The sequence below is a fragment of the Jaculus jaculus genome, chromosome 16 (assembly GCF_020740685.1).
Source record: "Jaculus jaculus isolate mJacJac1 chromosome 16, mJacJac1.mat.Y.cur, whole genome shotgun sequence".
Taxonomy (NCBI): Eukaryota; Metazoa; Chordata; class Mammalia; order Rodentia; family Dipodidae; genus Jaculus; species Jaculus jaculus.
In genome coordinates this window covers 75,566,820-75,590,551 of record NC_059117.1, presented here as the reverse complement: position 1 = coordinate 75,590,551, position 23,732 = coordinate 75,566,820, and the positions used below count along the sequence as shown (strand labels likewise).

At 45.5% G+C, this 23,732-nt stretch overlaps 1 protein-coding gene and 1 long non-coding RNA gene across 2 annotated transcripts in view; one reads left to right on the top strand and one right to left on the bottom strand.

The window, feature by feature from the left end:
- The window catches only part of Adamts9 (ADAM metallopeptidase with thrombospondin type 1 motif 9), a 189,328-nt gene that overhangs the window by 38,642 nt on the left and 126,954 nt on the right, over positions 1 to 23,732 (bottom strand). Inside the window, exons 29-30 of the mRNA XM_045135846.1 lie at positions 17,872 to 18,039; positions 9,960 to 10,133 (exon numbers count right to left, since the gene is read on the bottom strand). Coding sequence (XP_044991781.1) covers positions 9,960 to 10,133; positions 17,872 to 18,039 — 342 coding nt within the window. The remainder of the gene's footprint in view (positions 1 to 9,959; positions 10,134 to 17,871; positions 18,040 to 23,732) is intronic.
- The window catches only part of LOC123455308, a 40,557-nt gene continuing 26,750 nt past the window's right edge, over positions 9,926 to 23,732 (top strand). Inside the window, exon 1 of the long non-coding RNA XR_006633816.1 lies at positions 9,926 to 10,150. This is a non-coding gene — a long non-coding RNA (uncharacterized LOC123455308). The remainder of the gene's footprint in view (positions 10,151 to 23,732) is intronic.

The following is a 23,732-nucleotide window of genomic DNA, read 5'->3' as shown; positions in this document are numbered from 1 at the left end:
TAAACTCTGTAGGGAGGGACAAAGACATCTCTCTCTCTCTCTCTTTTTTTAATCACAAGTAGTATTCCTTTAAATCTGCCTTGACTCAGAGACATTTGAATTTGAGATACTAACTCACTTCAAAATGTCTTCCCTAATGTGCCTTGTGTCTTCTGCGCGCGCACGCGCGCGCGTGCGCGCGTGCGTGCGTGCGTGTGTGTGCGTGTGTGTGTGTGTGTATTTGTGTGTTAAAAGAGAATTAACAGGGCTGGAGAGACGGCTTAGCTGTTCAGGCGCTTGCCTGGGAAGCCTAAGGACCAAGGTTTGATTTCCCAGTACCCGCATAAGCTGGATGTACAAGGTGGCGCATGTGTCTGGAGTTGGTTTGCAGTGGCTAGAGGCAATGGCACTCCCATTCTCTCTCTCTGCCTCTCTCCCTCACATAAATAAGTAATACTAAAAAAAGATAACATAAACATCATTATTTTAAGCATCTTGAAATTTCCAAGTCAGTGACCATGAACACATTTACAGTGCTGTGCAGTGACCACTACAGTTAATGGCCCCAGCTCCATTCACCTTTCTTCCATCCCCCAGGCCCTGGCAACTGTGAGTAGCTTTCTGCCTCTGCAGAGCTGCTCTCCTGCTGGGCACTATTGCATGCGGGGATCCGCCAAGTTCCACCTACTTCTCTCACTTAGCATGACGCCCTCGAGGCCCTGACACGTCATAGGACATCTTAATGCTTCATTCCTTTTCAAGCTGCGTAGTACCCTAATGTCTGGATCAATCACATTTTGCTAATTCATTCTCTGTTGGACATTTGAGTGGTTCCCCTTGGACTATTTTGCATAGTCCTGCTATGAACACATAGGTAGCATTTTGAATACTTGATTTCAATTCTTTTGAGGCTCTCCCTAGGGTTGGAATTATGGGGTCATATGAAATTGCCTTTTTTTTTTTGTAAGCTATTCTGTGTTTTGGGGAAATGGAAGGGATATGTTGGATCTTTCTAATATCCCCTAATCACTTGCAAACTAAAATTTTAGCTTCCTGGAAGCATCTCAAATGTGGACCCATTCATGAGTCTCTAGGATCTGAAGTCCCGGCAAGGAGAGCAGGGGACAAAAAAACACTTCAAACTAGTGAAGGGAGCTGGCTGAACTGGGTTCCCCGGCCCACCCCAGCTCAGTGGTTTGGGGGCTGTCAGTTTCTCTGTTCTATTTACTTTTTTGTTTTTAAAAATATTTTATTTATTTGAGAGAGGTGGGGGGGAGAGGGAAAGGGAGAGGGAGAGGGAGAGGGAGAGGCAGCTAGAGAGAGAATGGGCACACCAGGGCCTCCAACAACTGCAAACCAACTCCAGACACACTCACCAGTTTGTGCATCTGGCCTACGTGGGTAGTGGGGAATCGAACCTGGGTCCTTAGGCTTCACAGGCAAGTGCCTCAACCACTAAGCCATCTCTCCAGCCCCCTGTCCATTTCTCTATAGCAAACTGGCAATGACCATGAGATTAGGATGGCTTTGCTGAACATTAAGAGCAAAATGTCACCGTGTGACAGGCGTGTCTCTGAAGGAACATTTATCTACCCTGAGGAAAAATGACAACTCCTGGGCAGGAGATGCTGCTCTGTCAGCTCGGTGCTTGCCCAGCATGGTGCCCTGGGCTTGATCTCCAGCACCATGCAGACCACACCTGGGAAGCAGAGGTGGAGGTAGAATCAGGTGTTCAACGTCATCCTAGACTGCATGGCAAGTGTGAGGCCACTCTAAGCTAAATGAGATCAGGTCTCAAAAGAGAAAAAATAATAATGAAATAAACTCCTTAGAAAAGGAGGGAGGCTGGAGAGATAACTCAGCAGTTTAAGGTACTTGCTTGCAAAGACTGATGGCCAGGGTTTGATTTCCCAGCACCCACTTAAAGCGAGACACATGAGTCTGCAGTTCATTTGCAGTGGCAGGAGGCCCTGGTATGCCCATTTCACTCACTGTCTTCTCTCTATTTGCCTCTTTTTCTTTCAAATAAATAAATAATAAATAAAAACAGTTTTTTTTTTTAAAGAAAAGAGCCAGGAGTGGTGGTGCATGCCCTTAATCACAGCACTCTAGAGGCAGAGGTAGGAGGATTGCTGCAAGTTCGAGGCCACCCTGAGAATACATAGTGAATTCCCAGTCAGCCTGGGTTGGAGTGAGACCCTGCCTTGGAAAAAAAAAAAAAAAAAGGAGGGCTTTGGGGACTCCAAGAAGCTATCTAGCAGACTAAATCTTCCCACGTCCATGTGCCTTCTCCCTAATCCATGCGGCCTGAATGGGTGTCAATGAGTAACCATTCCCAACAGAAGTGCCAAGACTCCTGAATGGTTTCTGCTTGCTTAGTATTTTTTTTTCCCCACCTTGAAGAATGGTTAACCATCAGAAAAACTGTTTTGCGAGTGATGAGGAAGCGTGCAGATAAACCTTTCCTGGAATATATACGGAAATTAAAATTAAACTAGGTAATAAGTGACTTGCTCCATATTCTTGAGCAAGTCAGCAGAGGTCTGAAGATCACATGATAAGGTTTTCTCCCAGAATCTTAAACCTTAATGAATCCAGAGGGCTGCGGAATCAGGAAATAAAGTCAGCCCATGAGAGTGGGCCCTATATGGTTCTCCCAGCATCCTTCCCAGCCACCCATGACCCACAACGCCTGTCCTGGAATGTGATCTAAAACGCTTCGAAAACAACTAGGAAGTTCCAGTAGTCTCCTTCTGACTTCTAAAAGAGTTTCTCAAACTTTCTCATGGACTTGGGTGGGGGAAACCCTACCAACTGCATAAATAAAAATAGCAGCTTCTGTAAGTTTCAGCACGCACTGCTATTCACAAAGACAACAGTGACAGTGGCAGGCTAAGCGGGGCCCTATGCATTGTTCTGCAGGCTGCCTGCCTTCAGCCGTGCTGTAACTAACGGGAAGGGGTGGGGTTAGCTTTCTAAACACGAAGAGGAGGGAGCCCTGGAGTTAAGGAGAAAGCGCCTACCTTAGTCAACATGAAGACTGGCCATAGGGTGATGGCCCACACTGGTGCAGTGAATGCAATAGGCAGAAACCGTCTATCCTCAAAGATTCTAATCAAATTACTTTACATTTTAAAATATATCTTTTGTGGGCTGCAACAATAGCTTTGCTGTTAAGGCGCTTGCCTGCAAAGCCTAATGACCCCGGTTTCATTCCCCAGTACCCATGTAAAGCCAGATGTATAAAGTGGCACATGCAACTGGAGTTCATTTGCAGTTGGCTGGAGGCCCTAGCATGCCCATTCTCTCTGTCTCTCTCTGCTTAAAAATAAATGAATAAAGCATTTGTCCAGGAGTGGTGGCGCATGCCTTTAATCCCAGCACTTGGGAAGCAGAGGTAGGAGGACTGCGGTGATTCAAGGCCACCATGAGACTGCATAGTGAATTCCAAGTCAGCCTGGGCTAGAGTGAGACCCTTCCTCACAAAACAAACAAACAAAAAAGATATTTAAAAATAATATATACCTTTGGGGGTGATTTTCTAATCAAAAGGGAAAGAAAATCACTTGATCTTCACAGGCTCTAATTATTAAAGGTTTTTTTTTTTTTTTTTTTTTAAGATGGGAGAATTTGTCATTTCTAGATTACCACATCTGCATAGGCTACAGATGGGTAAAGTCCCGGACCAAATCAGGAACTTGACAAAATCAGTTCCATGAGCTAGGTTTGTGCATCTCGAGGAGGAACAGCTGTGACAAATGTTGCAACAGCTGCCTCTCTTTCTCCCTAAATAGGCCAAAGGCCTCACGCTGAGCAAAGGGGCATCGGGGCCTCCCTGACATGTCTTAAAGGCTGTGACAGTCAAGCACTGTACTGAGACGTCTCTTTTATAAGCAGGTACCGGTTGTGACCCAGGAAAGTAAGCAATATTTTACTTACTCATTCCTGCCAGTGCAAAGGAACAGCACATGCATGCGCCACTTTGTGCATCTGGCTTTACGTGAGTACTGGGGACTCGAACCAGGCCATCAGGCTTTACAAGCAAGTGCCTTTAACTACTGAGGCATCTCCTCAGTCTTGTGAGGGCTAATTTGCTATGGACTCCCCAGTAGGAGGCTCAAGGAGCCACCAGGAACGACATGAAGTAATTCAGCTGGGGGCCATGCTGACACGATGTGCCAAGGACAGACGCTCAAAGAGTGTGTGTGCCAGAGGTCATGCTGCTGGGCTCCAAGACGACCCCCGTGGGTACGGCACCCAACAAATTAACCCACTGAGCCACACATTTCTTCCCGCGAAACAGGGTCGAATACAATGACTACATCCAAGAGTTGAGGAACCGGAGGGAGTTACTTCATGCAAAAATGGTCATCATAGGAGCTCATTGACAGCTTACTGACATTGTTTTTTTTTGGGGGGGGGTTATTATCATCAGTATTGGGGCCTCCGAACCAGATGCCTAGATGGATATCTGTCACACTGTGGTCTGGAGGAATGGTGTGTCCTGGAATGGTGCTGGTGATCATGTCAGAGTGTGTGTGCACAAGCTGTGCTTCAAAGGCAGATGCACACGTTATTTCTTAAGATGGGTATCATTTGTGGGCTGACGAGATGGCTTAGCAGTTAAGGTGCTTGTGTGCGAAACTTAAGGAGCCAGGTTTGATTTCCCAGTGCTCACATAAGCCAGATACACAGTTGGTGCACGTGTCTAGAGTTCATTTTCAGTGGCTGGAGGTCCTGGAACACCCATTCTCTGTGCCTGTTTTTTCCCCTCTCTCTCTCTCTCAAATAAGTAAATAACATATTTTTTAAAAAGTGTCATTGACTTATGGGCCGAGTATGAAGTATATCTTGATGACAGACTAGTGAGTTTCAATATCTCACAAGGGAGAAAGCAAAAAGAACAACGTATATGTGAAAATCAAAAACGACTTAAGAAATAGCTGCCAAAAGGGAGATTGACTATATAGGGGATCGAGTGTGTCCCATTTGCTGGGCTAGGAGGCCATGAGGCAGCAAGTACAAATCTCGTGGTCAGGGGTCACTAGACACAAGCCCACACAGGAATGGTGTCAGATCAAATGACAGCTGACAGAGGGTGTGAGAAGAGATGAGAGGTGCTCTTAGAGAACAGGGGGTGGAGGTGAGGGTGGGGGGAAGGCTGAAGGGTGTTTATCTAGTGACCACCTGGCTCACTATTTAACCGAGGACATCTTTGGCCAGCACAGTAGCAGCAATTCATAATTTACACTCAGATTCCCCTGGCCAGCTGAGCCCGTGGCCACAGCACTCCCGACCCGGGGCTGGCTTGCAAGCTCTTCTCTGAACCGTGTTGCTGCAGACATGTTCTCTGGGCAGACTCCTGCGCGCCTGGCACGTGGGACGCTGAAGGGCTCTGGTGGGGCATCTCCTCCTGTTGTCCCAAGCCTACCTGTCACTCAGTGTCTGCCATTCAGAGCCTCCTGAGTGCTCCGGCCACCCTTGTCACTCAGGTGTTCTTTTAAAATTTCTTGTTTATGATTTATTTATTTGAGAGTGACAGACAGAGAAAGAGGGAGAGAGAGAGAGAAAGAGAGAGAGAGAGAGAGAGAGAGAGAGAGGAAGAGGGAGGGAGAGACAGAGAGAGAGGGAAGAGAGAGTGGGCGTGCCAGGGCTTCCAGCCACTGCAAACGGACTCCAGACGCGTGCGCCCCCTTGTGCATCTGGCTAATGTGGGTCCTGGGGAGTTGAACCTTGAACCCGGGTCCTTAGGCTTCACAGGCAAGTGCTTAACCGCTAAGCCATCTCTCCAGCCCTCGGGTGTTTTTTTAAATTTTCCTTCTTGGTGGTGGTGGGCGGGGTGGGGGGGCGGCAGACGAGAAAGCTTACTGGCAGAAGGGAGACTAATATCACTGCCTTTGAGATTTTTTAACACTTATTTATTTATTTATTTGAGGTAGGGTCTCCCTCTAGACCAGACTGACCTGGAATTCACTATGTAGTTTCAGGATGTTCTCAAACAGCAATCATCCTACCTTGGTTTCCCAAGCACTGGGATTAAAGGCATGCACCACCATGCCCAGCCTTACTATTTTTGTTTTGTTTTGTTTTTGTTTTTCAAGGTAGGGTCTTCACTCAAGCTCAGGCTAACCTGGAATTCACTATGTATCTCAGGGTAGCCTCGAACTCATGGCGATCCTCCTACCTCTGTCTCCCAAGTGCTGGGATTAAAGGTGTGTGCCACCATGCCCTGCTCCTTACTATTATTTATTGATGAGAGAAGGAAAGAGAAAGACACAGAAACAATGGGCACACCAGGACCTCTTGCCACTGCAATGAACTCCAGAGGCATGCACCACTTTGTGTATCTGGTTTTACATGGGGAGTGGGGAACAGAACCCTGGGCTAAGCAAGCCAGCCAGCACTTTAACCACGGAACCATATTCCCAACCCAACTGTTTTATTATCATGTATCCTTTGTGAGAATGATTAACCTCTGTAATACCTCTTAAATACATACTCTGACAGGCTGTCTCCTTAAGTCTTGTGTGTGTGTGTGTGTGTGTGTGCATGTGTGTGTATGTGTGTGCACCTGTGTGCATGTTCATGTGGAGGCCAGAGGACGCCTTGGCCATTCTTCTTCAGGCATGCTGTCCACCCCATTTTGATAAAAGGTCTCTCGGGGGCCTGCAGTTCATCAAGCAGGCTGGACTGGCTGGACAGCAAGCCCCGGTGATTCTCCTGTCCCTGCCTCCTCAGCACTAGGATTACACATATGCATTGTAAGACTTCTAAAATTTATTTTTAGTTATTTATTTGAGGGTAATAGACAGAGAGAGAGAGAGAGAGAGAGAGAGAGAGGGAGAGAGAGGGGGGGAGGGAAAATGTGTATATCAGAGCCTCCAGCCACAGCAAACGAACTCCAGATGCAAGAGCCACCTTCTGTATCTGGCTTAGGTGAGTACTGGGGAATCAAGCTTTGAACCGGGGTCCTTAGGCTTCACAGACAGGCGCTTAACTGCTAAGCTATCTCCAAGCCCTCCCTTTTTTTAAACATGGGCTATGGGGATTGAATTCAGGTCCTCATACAAGCACTTGACTAACTGGGCTATCTTCCCAGCCTTCCCTAAGCCTTCTTACATGGGCTTTGATAGCAGTATTTGAGGAAGGATTTCCGAAGGGCTGTGGACACGGACTGTGCAGAGGTGTAATCTTCTATGCATATTTTCTATGTGGTTTTCCACACTTCGGAATTCAAAAGGACTCGGAAGCCCAGATTACACCTCCGTGATTGGCTCTAGTATGCTCAAAGGCTGGCTACAGCCCTCACAGTCAGCTTCCGACCATCTGTGAACGCTTCCTCCTTCCTGCTCCTTGGAACAGGGGCACACAGTCAGGTTTGTCAGAAAGAGAGAAAGGGAGAAACAGGCAGGGGCAGGTCGCAAAGGGGAACTGCAAGTGCACTCATGAGGCCTTGAGGAGAAGGAACCTTTTCTTTCTTCTGTATTTCACACTGGCAGCCCAGACAGTAATTGACGGCAGACAGTTCTGTCCAGCTTCCTCCAGACAACTGCTCTCCATCACCATCGTTATTCCCATTCTACAGATGGCAAACTCGAGGCTGACATGGCTATGGGTCAGATCTATTCCCTAAGTACCTGGGTTCTCAATCACGTATATGGCTCAAGGGTATGCTTCCAATTACCATGTAACTGGAGACACACACACACACACATACACACACACACAGAGAAAGAAAGAGAGAGAGAGAAAGAGAGAGAAAGCAAGCCAAATGACTGAGTAGGGGGAGAAGCTGGAATTCTTTTTTTAAAAAATATTTTATTTATTTATTTGAGAGAGAGAGAAAGAGGTAGATAGAGAGAGACAGAATGGTTGCACCAGGGCCTCCAACCAATTTTAAATGAACTCCAGACACATGCGCCACCTTGTACATCCGTCTTATAGGGGCACTCAGGAATAGAACCTGGGTCCTCCGGCTTTGCAGGCAAGCACCTTAACCACTAAGCCATCTCTCCAGCACAGAAAGAAGGGATTCCTAACAAAAGAATGGCTTTGCAATGGAAGTAATCCATCAGAGGCCGAGGAGAGGGGAAGACAGGGGCAGGAGGCAGGTCCCTTGGGTGAAGAAGGTAGCTGGGTATCTGGTGACTTAAGAGAACAGACTGAAGCTGGGGAGATAGCTTAGTCGGTAATGTGCTCGCCATGAATGCATGAGTACCTGAGTTCAATCCTAGCAACCCACATAAAAAAAATCCAGGTGAGGGGCTGGAGGGATGGCTTAGCGGTTAAGGTATTTGCTTGCAGAGCCGAAGGACCCAGGTTCATTCCCCAGGACCCATGTTAGCCAGATGCACAAGGAGGTGCATGCATCTGGAGTTTGTTTGCACTGGCTGGGGGTCCTGGAACACCCATTCTCTCTCTTTCACCTCCTCTTTCCCTGTGAAAGAAAGAAAGAAAGAAAGAAAGAAAGAAAGAAAGAAAGAAAGAAAGAAAGAAAGTCAGCCAGCCGTGGTGGCGTGTGCTTGTCATTCCAGCCGCAAGGACACAGAGACTGAAGGATACCAGGTGCTTGCTGACCAGCCAGTCTAGCCTAATTGGTGATATCCAGGCTAATGAGCATCCTGCTTGCAAAAGACGGCAGGGGATACGGAGGGGGCTCAGCAGTTAAAAGCACTTGCTTGCAAAGCCTGATGGCCTGGGTTTGATTCCCCAGTACCCACAAAAAACCCAATGCACGAAGTGTTACGTGTGTCTGGAATTTTATTGCAGTACCTGGAGACCCTGGTGTGCCCATAATCACTATCTCTCTCTTGCTGTCTACCTCATTGCCTCTCTCTAAATAATTTTTCTTTTTTTAGAAAAAGGTCAGTGGCATTCCTGGAAAATGACATCTGTGATGGTCCTTCGGATTCCACGCTCATGTGCACACACATGCATGCATGCAGACACATGCACCTGTACATGAACACACACACATAATTTTTAAAAGCACAAACTTGGCATTACACCTGCTTTCCTCTATTTTCCAAGTACATGATACCTGGACCCAGGACCTGGGCTCTCTAAACCTTAGTGTTATTATCTGTAAAACAAGTAAACAGGTCAATCATCCTAACCTTAAATAGTGGCTCAAAAGAGAAAGAGAGGGAGATGATACAGCTCTCAGCACAGGTCAGGATACATGACAACCGTCCCCAAACCACACGGCCCCTGTGCTGGGACCGCTGCCCCAGTGGGTGGAGGGGTCTCCTACTTCTCCTGCACCCACTTTCTAACAGTAGGCACATTTCATCTCATCCTGACAGCAGTGCGCCTGGTCCTTACACTCAACCCTAACCCCCACTCTCTATGGCCTGGGAGTCTGCTCTGGAAACTGAGGCCATCCCCTTCTAACGGCTCACCCTTTTAGGTCAGCAGCCCAGCAAGGACACAGTGTCTTCTGTCGTCACTCATTAACTTGAAGAGTAGGGGAACCATAAGTCTGGTTGATTTCTGCCCCAACTGAGTGAGGCCTTCAGAGCCTGTCAATGTTTGAAACCCTTGGAATTCTACACTAATTAATCAAGGTTTCCCAGGACAGCCTGTTGCGTGCCTGTCAGCTAATGTCACAGAAAGAGGAAAAATACCCTTAGTCGGTCTAGTGGCTTCTGGCTACGTGAACTAGCACAGAATGCCCAAATCTGGCCACACATATTAAAAATATCCCTCTCATCTCTCTTCCTGGGAGAGTTGTCTGTATGCCCTTGGCTCAAGGCCTAGGAACTTTTTTTACTAAGCACCACAACATTCAAGAACACAGATAAAATGGCTTTTAAACAGCAGCCCCTCCTCCCTTGCCTGGACCCTGACAGTAAACTTTCTGGGCAGGAGCAGCAACGCCATCGTGCGTGCTGGCCTGGCGGGCTCCATAGGGTGTGCGAGCGATGCTGGCTGGGGGTGGAGCAGATGGCAGCAGGTGTGCCCTTCAGGGTTCTACTTACATCTTGCCACGGCTCTGCCCTCCAAGCGTAGAGAGGACACGGGGACGCCTGGCAGGCGCGCTCTGCCTCGGGTCTGGCGTACGGGCTGCACTCGCTCTCTCTGGCAGTTCTGTGGGGTCCCATCTGACAGCCCACATGCCTCTGCTGCACGCCTTGGCCGCAGGTCACAGAGCACTGGGAAGACAGAGGACGTAAGTGGACACTTGGGCTCCTTTTGCAGGGCGGGGAGGGCGGGGTGGGTCACAGAGGAGGGCAAGCGCTCCTGATCCAATGATTTGCACAGCCACCCCACCGTCTCCTCCTTTGCAACGGAAGAGATGCCAAGATGATGTCTAAGAGCTGGGAACTCGCTGCCGCCAGTGCCAGCAGCGAGCAGGCAGCACAGGTGGGGGGGTCTCTGAAGCAGCGGAACTCTGGGAGGGCCACAGAGGTGGCAGAGATGGTGCGGAAATGGCGAGTGCGGGCAGAAACGGCGCTGACTTCCACCTGGCAGATGTGAGGAGTAGGCAAACTGGAGGGAGGCGCGCCCTGCACAAGAGGAATGGCTTAGCACACTCAGAGTCTAGCCCAAGCAAAGCAAGCTACCACGGGACACCGAGGGGCTTAAAAGTAGAATTATTTTCTCTAGCCTCTTTATTTTCTTGTTCTAAACCTGGAGACAGGGCAATGTTTTGTTTGCTTTTTTTTTAAATTATGGAATTCACTTAAGTATTTGTGACACTTTACCATCTCGAATGCGTGTATGAAGAATAAAAGCTCATAGAGAAAAAGCATTTCTTCAGGCTTAATGGTTTCAGCCCGTGAAAAATACTGTTAATCATGCTGAAACATTTTGTTGACCAAGTTGCAAAACACCATATTAAGTCTGCAATTAACTTTCCTCTAAATTAATTTTTTGATGGTTTCCTCATTGCCGGGTTGCATAACCTCACTTATGGTCAGCTCAAGAATGATTGCCTTTATTAGGTTTAGACAGTCAGGGACTAACAGCAACCTTTCATTAGAAAAAAGTTGTATAACATTGTACTTTTATGAAAAGTTATTAGCATTTTTTTTGTGATAACTCAGCCTCCATGAATTTGCCAGGTGCTGAGAAAACAAGGTTAGCCATATTCCTAAGGACTTTTTATTTATTTATTTTGGTTTTCCAAGGTAGGGTCTCATTCTAGCCCAGGCTGACCTGGAATTCACTATATAGTCTCAGGTTGGCTTTGAACTCTCAGCGATCCTTCTATCTCTGACTCCTGAGTGCTGGGATTAAAGGTATATCCCACCATGGCCAGTCTAGGGACATTTTTTAAAAAAAGAAGAAATATTTTATTTATTTATCTGCAATAAGGAGAAAGAGAAAGAGAGAGGTGGGGGAGGGAGAGAGAATGGGCATACCTGGGCCTTTGGCCACTGCAAAACAAACTCTAGATACATGTGCCCCTTTGTGCATCTGGCTTAATGTGTGCTGGAGAATCCTAAGGAATAACCCCACACTCTTTAAGCTAGAAATTCATGCTTCCTCAACCCACATGCAGGTGCATTTAAGCTGCCCTGAGGCTGACAGAAGTTCTCTGTCAAGAGGCGCACACCAAAGCGAGCTGCCCTCTCACTCAGAACTCTTGCTCTTTTAGACATTTTAAGAAAACAGGTGATTCTTTTCCGAAGGAAGCTTGGGACGGCCATTGCCTCACACGCAGCCGTGTCTGTGGAGGGGGCCCCTGGTTCATCTCAAAGTGGGCCCAGGAGATGAGACCGCTTCACGACCTCACTGCTACCACTGTGTGTGTGGAAGTGGATTAAGTGGACGGAAGGTATTTGTAACCCCCAAGAAAGTAGATTTTAGAGTCATCACTTTCTGGGTAAAAATGCCCACAGTGGCTTTGTATCCAGGGAATATCTACTTAAAGCTCACACAAGTCATATTTCTCATGGATGACTGGAAGGCACTGACAAAGGCGTAGAAGAGCTAAGCCACAAATGACAAAAATGTTCAAATGAGGCTATCTGGACTTGGGCTCTTAAACATAAGAGTGCATTTATAGAGCAATGTGCCCAAACAGAAATAAAAAGAAAGAATAATAATTTTATAAACATGTCTCCACTTGATGCAAAGCAGATATACAGTCAAATTTCATAACATTTTAACAACACAGAAAACCTTTAATTCCTTTAGGCCATATTCAACTATTCAGGCTACATTTGAGGTCATCACTACTAAATAAAATACTTACGGTGCAGCAAAGGGAAGGCACCGAGGGTCTTCAGTGTCTACACATGCTTTCAAACCACGTCTTACAACGTTCCATGACTTTCCCAGGACAAATTATGACAGCAGAACCGTCAGGGATACCACATGCTTCTGGGTTTCGTTAGGAAAATGCCAAAGGCAGTGTTGAGATGACACATTCAAAACGACTGCGTGACTGAAGGTGCAGATTCTGCCGCTCTCAGTAAGGCGCTTGCAGCGGTCAGTGTCCTGCTCAGAGGGAGGGGGCTGCCTCGGCGCTCACCCTCCTCTCAGCCCTTCTCCCTGAGCCGTCCCAGGGGAGGTAACAAGTTACAGACAGATCCCGCCAGCCAGGCACGGGGCACAGCGAGGGATCTGTGCGGAAACCCTCTGAGTGAAGCAGCGCCAGGGGCCCCTGCAGCCCCTGGCTCTAGCTCTGCTCAGTGCGCCCTCTCGTCGCCAGACAGAAGAAGACCCGTCTTCTAGTGCGGCCCCTAGTTCTAAAAATATTTTATTTAGTGCTGGAGACATGGCTCAGCACTGAAGGCACTTGCCTGCAAAGCCAAAAGATCCAGGTTCAATTCCCAGGACCCATGTAAGGCAGATGCACAAGGTGGTACATGTGTCTGAAGTTTGTTTGCAGAGGCTGGAGGCTCTGGCACGGACATTCTCCCCCAACCTCCATCTGCCTCTTCTCTCTCAAAACAAATAAATAAAAATTTAAAAAAGATTTTATTTATTTATTTGCAATCAGAGAAAGGAGGAAGAGGGGAGGAAGGGAAAGAAGGGGCACTCCAGGGCCTCTAGCCACTGCAAATGAACGCCAGATGCATGCATCACTTTGTGGATCTGGCTTTCCGTAGGTACTTGGGAATTGGATCCGGGTCCTTAGGCTTTGCAGTCAAGTGTCTTTAACTACGGAGCCATCTCTCCAGCCTTGAGCAGGCTCACCTGATGGATGTGCCTCCCCCACCTCATCATCTTAGCAGGCCAGTCTGTTTTGGTGGGGGTGAAGAGAGGTGTTTTTCGTTCTGAATGAATGAGCTGTAAGGTCTCTTTGTGTGCCCTGCTGAGTAGGACTCCCTGACTCAAGAAGCAACCTGAAACATTTACATGGATACAAAGTCTCTCTCTGGAACTCTGGGGAGTCAACACACACTGGGGGAATGGAAAGAATTTCACCCACTTGGTTCTACAATGACTGCTGAAATGATAGCAGTAACATTTCAAAGGACAGACTAGCTTGAGAAATAACTATATAAACCAACTTTGATAAATGAACAATAAACTGCGAACTTTTATCAACCACATAGTCTAAGGGCAACTCAACAGACCCGAGCTTATTTCGGGGTGTCCTGCACCCTGCAGGAGCCGTAGCAGCATTCTTGCTTCCTACCTGCTACATGCCAGTTCCATTCCCCTCGCCCCAAGCTGTGACAACCCAAACTGTCTCCAGACGCTGCCAATTGTCTCACGGGGTGCAAAATTACCTCCAGTTGAGAGCTTGGCAGTTTGCTAAGCGTTTTCCATCAAACCAACCTTTTAATTTCCTAATAAATCTTTTAAGCAGATACTCCATGAATCAAGGGAAGAGAAAAGATAATCACCTTAGGTCAAGGAAAAAAAAATCTAGTCAAAGTCAATTTTTGGCAGGGCAATGTGCAGACTGACTGTGAAGCAGAATTGCTCCTAGTTTGGTAACATGATACTATCTATCTTTTTTTGTAGTATATAAGCAAAAGTGTGGATAAGAGGCCCAATATGCAAACAATGTCCCAACAAAGTATATGGTTCAGATAAAACCCAAGTGATCAGAAAGCAATTCTATTTCTCCTCACTGCCCATATTGAAGCGATGGTTTCCTCAGTTTCTCAGTGGACACAAGCGACATGTTGGCCACATTTCCTAGCAAACCCCTGGAATGCTTCCATGTCAGACACCTTAGTTAAACCGCTTCTCTTGTCACAGTAACGTCATAGCAAGAATGGCTGGCAGACTCATAAAGCAATTTGCCAGCTTCGTTTCAGCACTGGCAATGGAGCTCGTGTAAAACTCAATTCTATTTTATTGAATCTAACGTATCACAGACTACGAGCCATGTGATTACATGTTGTATGAGTGAAGAAGAAAACCAGGGTCATGAATTAAATCGTGACATTCCATGATCTGTAAGGCCTATCCCAACCATGACAGAAATCTATGGCTCAGAGCTGATGAATGACCCGATTGAAGGAATTCGTGATTGTTGAATGAAGAAGCCTTCCTTTCATTCCAATCTGACCACTCATACTTCCACATCTGATTTTTCACTATAAGTGGTGGGGGGAGACCCTTAGAAAATTGTTCCCTGGAATGCTTTTTAAAAATTTATTAGAGAGACAGAGAGAGAGAGAGAGAGAGAGAGAGAGAGAGAGAGAGAGAGAGAGACAAACAGACAGAGAGACAGAGAGAATGGGTGTGCCAGGACCTCCAGCCACTGCAAATAAACTCCAGACACATGTGCCACCTGTGCATCTAGTTTACACAGGGTCTGAGGAGTTGAACCTGGGTCCTTAGACTTCACAGGCAAGTGCCTTAACCACGAGGCTATCTCTCCTGCCCCGCCATTATTTGTATATAGAGCCTGTACAGCATCAAGTTGAATGAAAGAGCCCATGGGGATTTCTGTCTTAAAATTCTATCAGCATCCCTCAATTCCTGATCTAAAAAAAAAAAAAAAAAAAAAAAAAAACTAAACAAATAGAACATAAACTTTTGAGGGGAAAAACAAAATCCTTTATGACTTCAGTGAGAAATTTCCTGCAGTGTCAATATTTTAAACTATGCTGACATGTCGCCTTCTACTTTAGACTCAGAACATGAAAGGGGCAGATACCAAACCCTCTAAATATCGTCGCACCCTGGCAACCATTCTTGTTGCCTGACCCCACCTAGGGGACATTCCTGTTTAGTAAGCCAATAATCTTTAATCACGTTAACCTGTTTCTGCACACTGAAGTTGTACTGCTCAGCTTTTACCTATTCAGAATCTTGTCTTGTTTGCTGCTATAATACTTTGCTGCAAATCAAAATCGGGGCACGATCAAGCTGGCCGCAGACCACTGCAAGGTCTGCTCACGGACGTGCAAGGCACGACTTCCAAGTCATTGTTTTCAACAGGTGGGTTTCTTTCTGGGGAGACATTCTGATAATCCTATTACTTTGGGTTTGGAAAGAAAACACCCCAAATCAACAGGGCTTAAGGCCAATCATGTCGGCTTTGTAAACAATTTCAGACTTCTCCTCATGCCTACAGGATACTGGAGCAAAGCTCATTTTGTGCTTGCCAATAAAAAAGCAAAAGATTCTCTTCATCGTCTCTTTAGTGAATAAATTGGCCTTTAAAATGAGTATCATTTAGATGCTGCAAGCTTAATATTCAGGGGGAAATGCATTAGATCAGAATGGGGCAAGGGGCATAAAGAAACGTGGCAGCATGAAGAGTGCCCATGAGGACAAGCTAATTAGCGTGGCATCTTAAATAACACGACCTGTAAGCTTCTTCATGAACCGAATAACTCCAAAAAGAAAAGGGCTGGAAGTTAACAGATGACATTGGTCACCTAGAAACTGTTAAGAAGGGTGACCAGTGTAACATGCTGCTTTGAGAATGAGCCCTTAAGCCAAAGGAAAGAGGAACACACAGGTCCTTTGACTATTAAATTAAAATAAATAAGCAACCCCCCACACTTTATCATGATATAGGCCTTGGGAGGGGTAGGGCTGCCGTCCCAGGCAATGATGGCATGTACATCACCCTCTTGGGGAGGGAGACAAGGGTGTGGAGGACAGCGACACGAGGAAGGACATTTCAGCGACATCCAGGTTTCTGAGGGCATGCTCCACTACAATGTGGAACTGAGAATTTCTGTTAAAGCGGCTGCACGCAGAGCTCCTTCGAGCCTTAGAAGGCAAGATCAAGGCTCTGGAAGAGTGCACTCCAGAGGCCACCCCAGAAGCCTGCTTTTCCATGGATGCGCGGGAGTCACAGCTTGATAGATTACCGGCTTTCTGAGTCAGATCAGTAGAGAGACAGGTTGACGTTATGAAGAGAATATTTGAAATGAAATCAAACCTTGTTACTTTCTACTAAACACTTTCAACCAAGGTGAGCAAAGCTGCAAGTGTAGGGTTATGAAATCTACTTTAATTTAAGGCCTGGATATAAATGACTTTAATTCACATTCCTGAATCCAGTGTTTCCATGCAAAGCTAGGCTTTGAGGTCTGTTTTTTTTTTTTTAGGTTCAATAGGAAAACTTGTGAATGCCCTTCCGTCTAGCTACCCATTCTGTTCAGAACCAGCAGAGTCTAAGCTAACTGTAATCAGTGTCTTGTGCATTCACTGCCATCCCCACCTGAAACCCACACCACCCTCACCCAGACAAAATATCAGCTCTTGAGAGCTTATTGGACTCAAGACCCCTGAACAAAGCACTTGGCATTCGTTACTGCATTAAATTCTCATCAAAACCATATGAAGTAGACTTGAGCAGGTCAAACCAATCACTCAAGGTTGCATAACTAAAAAATGACAGAGAACTCTCGCCCTTAGGTCACTGACTCAGTTGAAAGCAAGCCACTAGTCAGAGAAATACTGTCTAATATTTTATATCATCAACCTATTTAGGTTTGAAAATGAAATGTCCCCCATGGGCTTATATGTTTAAACACTTGGTTCCCAAGGGGTGGCGCTGTTTGGGGAACGTTTAGGTGGGAGGTGTCAATGGGTGGTGGGTGGCCGGAGGGTGGGCCCTTTGAGGGTTAAAGGTAATCTTTGCTTTCAGCCCTGTATCTCTTACCTCATCCATCGGGGTGAACCACCTGGGCCTTAAGCTCCTGCTTTCAAGGATGTAACCACCCCACCTACCAAGCTTTCCTACCCATGGTGGACTGAGAGAACTGGAAGCTGTGAGCCCAGTCAACCCTTCCCTCGCTTTGTTTCTGTTAGGAATTCTGTCACAAACACGAGAAAGTTACTTATTCACAGACCTTCCCTTGGAAACCTCCAAGGTAAATTAAAACTGAATTTCTGTCAGGTGACAACAATTAGCTTCAGTTAATATAAGCTAGCACTTTGTGAAGTGGTCTATGATAATGTCGGGCCATCAGTCAAGTGCTGAGAAAGTTCTCTTGGCCGGGCTTATGAGACCTATTAGTACGTGAAACTCATCTCACAGCCATACCGTTGTAAGTACTATTCAAACCTCATGTTATCTCTCTCTATCTGCCTCTTTCTCTCTCTCTCTTTAATACATAAGTAACTAAATTTTTAAAAAAGAAAAAATAAGGGGCTGGAGAGATAGCTTAGCAGTTAAGGCACTTGCCTAGGAAGCATAAGGGCCCTGGTTCAATTCCCCAGTCCCCACATAAAGCTAGATGCACAAGGTGGCACACGAGTCTGGAGTTCCTTTGCAGTGCCTTCAGGCCCTGGTGTGCCCATTCTCTCTCTATCTGCCCCCCCACTCTCTCTAACAAATAAAATTAAAATAAATAAACTTCATGACTAAATCCCCTTGCCCACAGTCACCCAGCTAGGAAGTGTCTTGGCTATGTAAGACATAAGTTTGCAACACCTGAACAACACAGAGAAACAGAAGCGAATGTTCTGTGGGGCGCGTGGCCGAATTGCCGGGTAGGGAGAAGCAGCGCTCACCTGACTCCACGGGCCAGCCTTCCACTTGGGACATCGTCCTCCTCGGCACTTCCTGTGCCCGTGTGGCTTAGGAAGGTGCTTACAGTAATCACTCTCTAAATGGCTTCCATCTTTTGCCAAGCAGTAAACATTTCGTTGTTTATGCCCTCGACCACAAGGGGCGGAACACTGCAACATAAAGCAATGGCAAGTTGTTGTTGTTTATTCACACTGAGTTTGATTTAAAAAAAAGAAAAAGTTTAATGAGATGTCATGACCATGTCTAATAAGAGCCACCATTACTTCTTTTTCCAGCACCATGCAGGGTAATTCTCAAAGCCTAACAAAGAAGGAAGGTGGCAGTGGAGGGAAAAATGTCCACTCATGACAACAGCAATCCCATATGGCACATTGGCTTATAGAATAACATGGGGAAATACTGATAATTTAAACTTAAAAGAAAACTCATGAACCTGAAATTATGAAAATTTGACTGCAAGGATTTTTACTATCAAATATTAAGGCACATCTTCAACAAAATGCCTTCTCATTGACTGGTAGAAAGGTGCATTCCCAAACTATGACTGTGTCAATTTCTTAATGAAAAAATCCAGGCTTTTTTTTTTTTTAAGATAAAAGACTCTCATTTTGTCCAGCCCATTGGGAAGAGGTGAAAAAGGCAGGTTAGAAAGGGAAAGGCGAGCTAGCAGGTAAGACCGTGCCAATTTCAGGGGAGGCGTTACCCTTCAACTTTGATCTGCAGGCTCAGTGGACTGTTCTAAATGTGACCTTGTCCTGACCACATCTCGGGGACTTTACTTTGATTTCAGATTAGGTTTCTCAGAAAAGGCTAGGAATCAAAGTGCCCATGGAGTCTGGATGCAAATTTGATCTGACAGCTTCTCGCAGAACAGGCAAGAGGCTGGCCCCAATGGGCACCCCGAGACGTTTACCAGCCATTGCCTCATTAGCTATAGCAGTCCTTACCACTTGGATCATAAGCTGCTAGCTGAAATATTTTAAGACACGTTGCTTCCCAATATAAAAGTTTTTCTCGACTTTTAGAGGGAGATGAATTTAAGAATGAAGACCAAAGTGTAAAAACATAATGGAAACAGATTTCACGTGTTACTTCCCTCTACCTAGCAATTCTTATTTCCTCCACTAACTGCGATTTTTGTTAGCTTAAATTACCAAAGCGCTCCTTTCTGCCCAGTAGATAAATTGTTTTATGTAAAACAAGGAGCCTAACACTAATTCAACCATGACTACCGTCATGCCCAACATTATACCATTCATAAATGTGCCAGACATGGTTTTTTTTTTTAACCCTGGTAAACACAAACCATTATAAAAATTTCAACAGTAGCTGTAGAAAAATTCAATATGTCGGGCTTAGCTTTTTAACTTTAAGATGTGGAAGAATTCATTTGATCGCTCATGAATATAAGGATTTAGAATAGCTATTCTGGAAATTTTAATAGTGTGCAGTTTGGAAGGAGGGAGTCCAGCTTAATATCTGTCCTGAACAAAAGCATGCAGCAACCTGCAGGGCTTTGGAGCAGGCAAAGGTGGAGGCATAGAATTCCTGCCTGGTACTGAAAACCCCATCCAAAGCCTATGGCTACATGGATATATTATCCCACCAAAATGTTCTCTAAACACTTATGTTCATGCCCAGATGTTAATGCTACTCTCACTGTTTGGTTAGAGAAGCTTCTCTTTTCAGTTGGTGGTGACCACTGGGGTGACTCAAAACTCACCAAAGTTCTGGGGAGTGGCAGTGGAGTGTTTGGCACTAGTAAAACATCTCTATCACACCCTCCAAGGCCCACTGCAGAAGAGGTGGCAGAAAGAATGTGAGAGCCAGACTAAGGAAAGGAGCGCTTATAATGCTGTCTTCCAGACACAATGCGGCCTGGATATCTATGACCTCACAGTGGCTGATGCATAATAGGTGGAAAAATATGACGACATCAAAACATAAGACAGACTAGTTGGAAAGAAGGGATTCAGTGGAAAAGAAAAGGGAAAGTTGTGGGACAAGATTACGATCATGGTATATTGTGTATATGTATGGAGGTTGTCAATGAAAAGTAAAAAATAGATTGGGTTATAATTATCAAAGGCTTTTCAGGATGACATTCCTAGAAGCATCCCTAAAGACACCCTTATAAATCTCTGAGAGTGCCTAATGATTATAAGTTGCTGGCATGAGCCTCCTGCCTCCGCCTCCTGAACACTGGGATTTAAGGGCATGCACCACTACACTCGACTCCATTTTAATATTTTCAAATGCTACTTCTACTAGAAAATAATCTGAGGGCAGAATTAGAAACAGGTAAGTTCACTTGCTCACAGACCATTTATTGTATGCCTATCATGTTGCAAGAATTATGCAAAGCTCTTTTTAAAGAATTATGCAAAATTTCTTCCCTGCCCTCATGGAGCTTCTAGACTGAAGATGAAGAGTGCTTGCTTACATGATGACAAAAGTTATTCACTGAGATAACCACTAAGAAGCAGACAGGCTGGGATGACCAGAAGAGGGCGCCCTGCAGGCCTCCATGGCGTCCGACCAGCCAAGCTCACAGACCATAACTGTGGGTTTGGATTCTGTTCTGCACACAATGGGTCATTGCCAAGGAGATTTAACTCAGAGGGAGACATTCTTGTTTTAAAAGTTCTATTTTGGTGCTGGACCTGGATAGAATGTAAGTGAAAGTAAGGGAAATGGTTGTAGTCATGGTGGTAGCTGAAATGAGGAAAGTTGGCGGGTTAAGGGTGTATGTTTGTGGAGTGTGCGTGTGCGTGTGTGTGTGCAGATGCTTGTGCCCACGTGTGTGGAGGCCAGAGCTCAATATTGGGTGTGCTCCTTATTTGCGCTCCATCTCATTGTTTCTGAGCCAGAATCTTTCACTGACCCTAGATTTCTAGATTTCACCAATTCAGCGAGCCAGCCAGGCCCAGGGAGCTGCTTTGTCTCTGCCTCTTCAGAGCTGGGACACATGGTGCGTGCCGCCTCAGCTGACAGGCTGGTTTTTGAATTTTATTTATTTATTTGCAAGGGGGAAGAGACAGGAGAAGAGAAGAGGAGACAGAGAGAATGTGTGTGCCAGGGCCTCCAGCCACTACAAATGAACTCCAGATGCATGCACCACTTTATGCATCTGGCTTTATGTGGGTGTTAGGGAACTGAACCCTTTTTGTCAGGCTTTGCAGTCAAGTGTCTTAACTGCCAAGCCATCTCTCCAGCCCTACTTGGCAGTCCTGCCTGCCTCTGAGCAATTTCCCAAACCTAAAGGTAGCTTATTTTTAAGGTAGAAATGTTAGTCCCTAATGGGTCAGCTGTGGGACAAAAAGGGTTCAGGGCAAAGATAGCATTAAGATTTCAGGTATGAGCAACTGTACAGATAATGCTAACATTTACTGGAAAAACGTTTAAAAATAAATAAAACACATTTTATAAGATAAAGGCTACTGGGAGAGTCAGCATTGGTAGTTTAGGGACTACTTACTTACATAAAATGGGTCAGATATAAAGCATGTAGGAACACAGCCATTAACTTTAAAAATATTTTAATTTGGGCTGGGGAGATGGCTTAGTGGTTAAGCGCTTGCCTGTGACACCTAAGGACCCTGGTTCGAGGCTCGATTCCCCAGGACCCACATTACCCAGATGCACAAGGGGGCGCACACATTTGGAGTTCAATTGCAATGGCTGGAGGCCCTGGTACACCCATTCTCTTTCTCTCTCTCTCTTTCTCTCTGCCTCTTTCTCTGTCTCTCTCAAATGAATAAATAAAAATTGAATAAAAAATTTAAAAAATATTTTATTTGAGCGAGGGGACAAAGAGAGAGGGGAGAGACAGAGAATGGGTGTGCCAGGGTCTCTTGCCAGTGCAAACAAACTCCAGATGCATACTCCACTTTGTGCATCTGGAATTTGTTTACAAGGGTGCTGAGGAATTGAACCTAGACCAACAGGCTTTGCAAGCAAGTGCCTTTAAAGGCTGAGCCTTCGCCCCAGCCCTGGTGGTAACTTTTTGCCTTGACTGGGAATGAAGGCACAGTTGTCTTAGAGTCTTCCAAAAGACACAGATGAATTTTAAGCAAGTATACCTTTAGAAATAGTTATTTCAGCATGAACACTGTCCAACTGAGCTGGCCTTGACATGAAAGAAAGCGAGTTGATGTGAAAGGTAGCAATCCTCAGATGACACAGTGTGATCGCAAATGCAGAATGAGAAAAGGCTCTACGTGCTTACACACATCATGTGCCAGGCAGCATCCTAAAATGTGGTATGTGCTAGGAGTCTATATTATCTCATTTAGCCTTCCCCATATCCCAGCAGAGCTTGATAACAGAAATAGGTACTGTGATTAGACAAGTCAAGAGACCTTTGTAAAATGGCATGACAGTGCTTAAAAACCTCTTCACACATATTCAGATGCAAGTGAGTATTTTTCTGACAGGGGCAATAAAAGCCAATGAGAACAACTCAGTTGTTAAAAATCCTTTCTGCTGGGCATGGTGGCGCATGCCTTTAATCCCAGCACTAGGGAGGCAGAGGTAGGAGGATCACTGTAAATTCAAGGCCAGCCTGAGACAAAATAGCGAATTCTAGGTCAGCCTGGGCTAGAGTGAGACTCTACCTCAAAACCCACAAAAACTAGGGCTGGAGAGATGGCTCAGCAGTTAAGATGCTTGCCTCCAGAGCTTAACAAGCTGGGTTCAATCCCCCAGTACCCATGTAAGCCAGATACATAAAGTGGTTCATGCATATGGACTTTGTTTGCAGTGGTGAGAGGTCCTGGCATGCCCACTCTCCCTCCTTCTCTCTCTTTCTTTCTTCCTACCTACTTACCTACCTATCTATCTCTATCTTTTTGCATGTAAATAAATAAATGAAGATTAAAAAAACAAAAAACAAAAAGTTAAAAAAGAATCTTCCTGTCAGTAACTCCTCTGAGGCCTGTCACTAACCCACCAACATCTTTTGCTAAGGGGATGGCCATCTAAATACAATCCCTTAAATACCTTTCAAGTATCTAGGCTAGCTCTATTTTATTCGGGGACCTTGAATATAACTGACTTAGGAAAAAGAATGCGATATTTTAGCATGACTCCCCACAGATATGATTTGCCTGAAATGATTAAGATCTAAAAGTGACTAGGAAATTCTCAAGGTATCTGATCTGACAGCACATACTTTTCACTTAATGCTTTCTAACTTACCAATGAGGAAAAGCAGCTGTTCATGGAAATACTCAAATCTAACAGGGTTATTAATGGGTCTATTATGAATCCATAAAGGAGATGTCATTTTGATAATCAAATAAACCCAAGTTTCAGCTCTTACGTTGAGGGAAATTTCCATCTGATCATTTCCAGTCTTGGCCCAGGCAAAAGACGGCATTTACATCAGTGTGTGTCACTGTGATACAACGGTTATTTCCAGTGCATTACCTGGTCTGCATTGTTTATTACACGCATGTCTGAGAGTTCTTGCTTTTGAGATCATTTAATTCCTTAAATTTGCAGCTGAACTAGTCTCCTAGTATACAAAAGCCCATGGGAAATGGCTCAACTTATGTAACAGATTGGTTTTCCCTTCAACTCTGAGTAGCTCTGAACAGTGTAACCTCAGCTCGTTACTTAGAAGCACAGAGGCAGCCTCCCGTGCCTGGATGTTCAAGCCGTGGCTTCTGTGAGCTCGTTCAAGGGCATGTTGGAAGGCTGAGCTGTCCTGACATGTGCTGGCATTTTCTGTATTTTAATTTAATTCAGAGAGAGAGAGAAGAGGGAGAGAGAGAGAGAGAGAGAGAGAGAGAGAGAGCGAGCGAGCGAGGATGGGGGCACCAAGGCCTCTAGATACTGC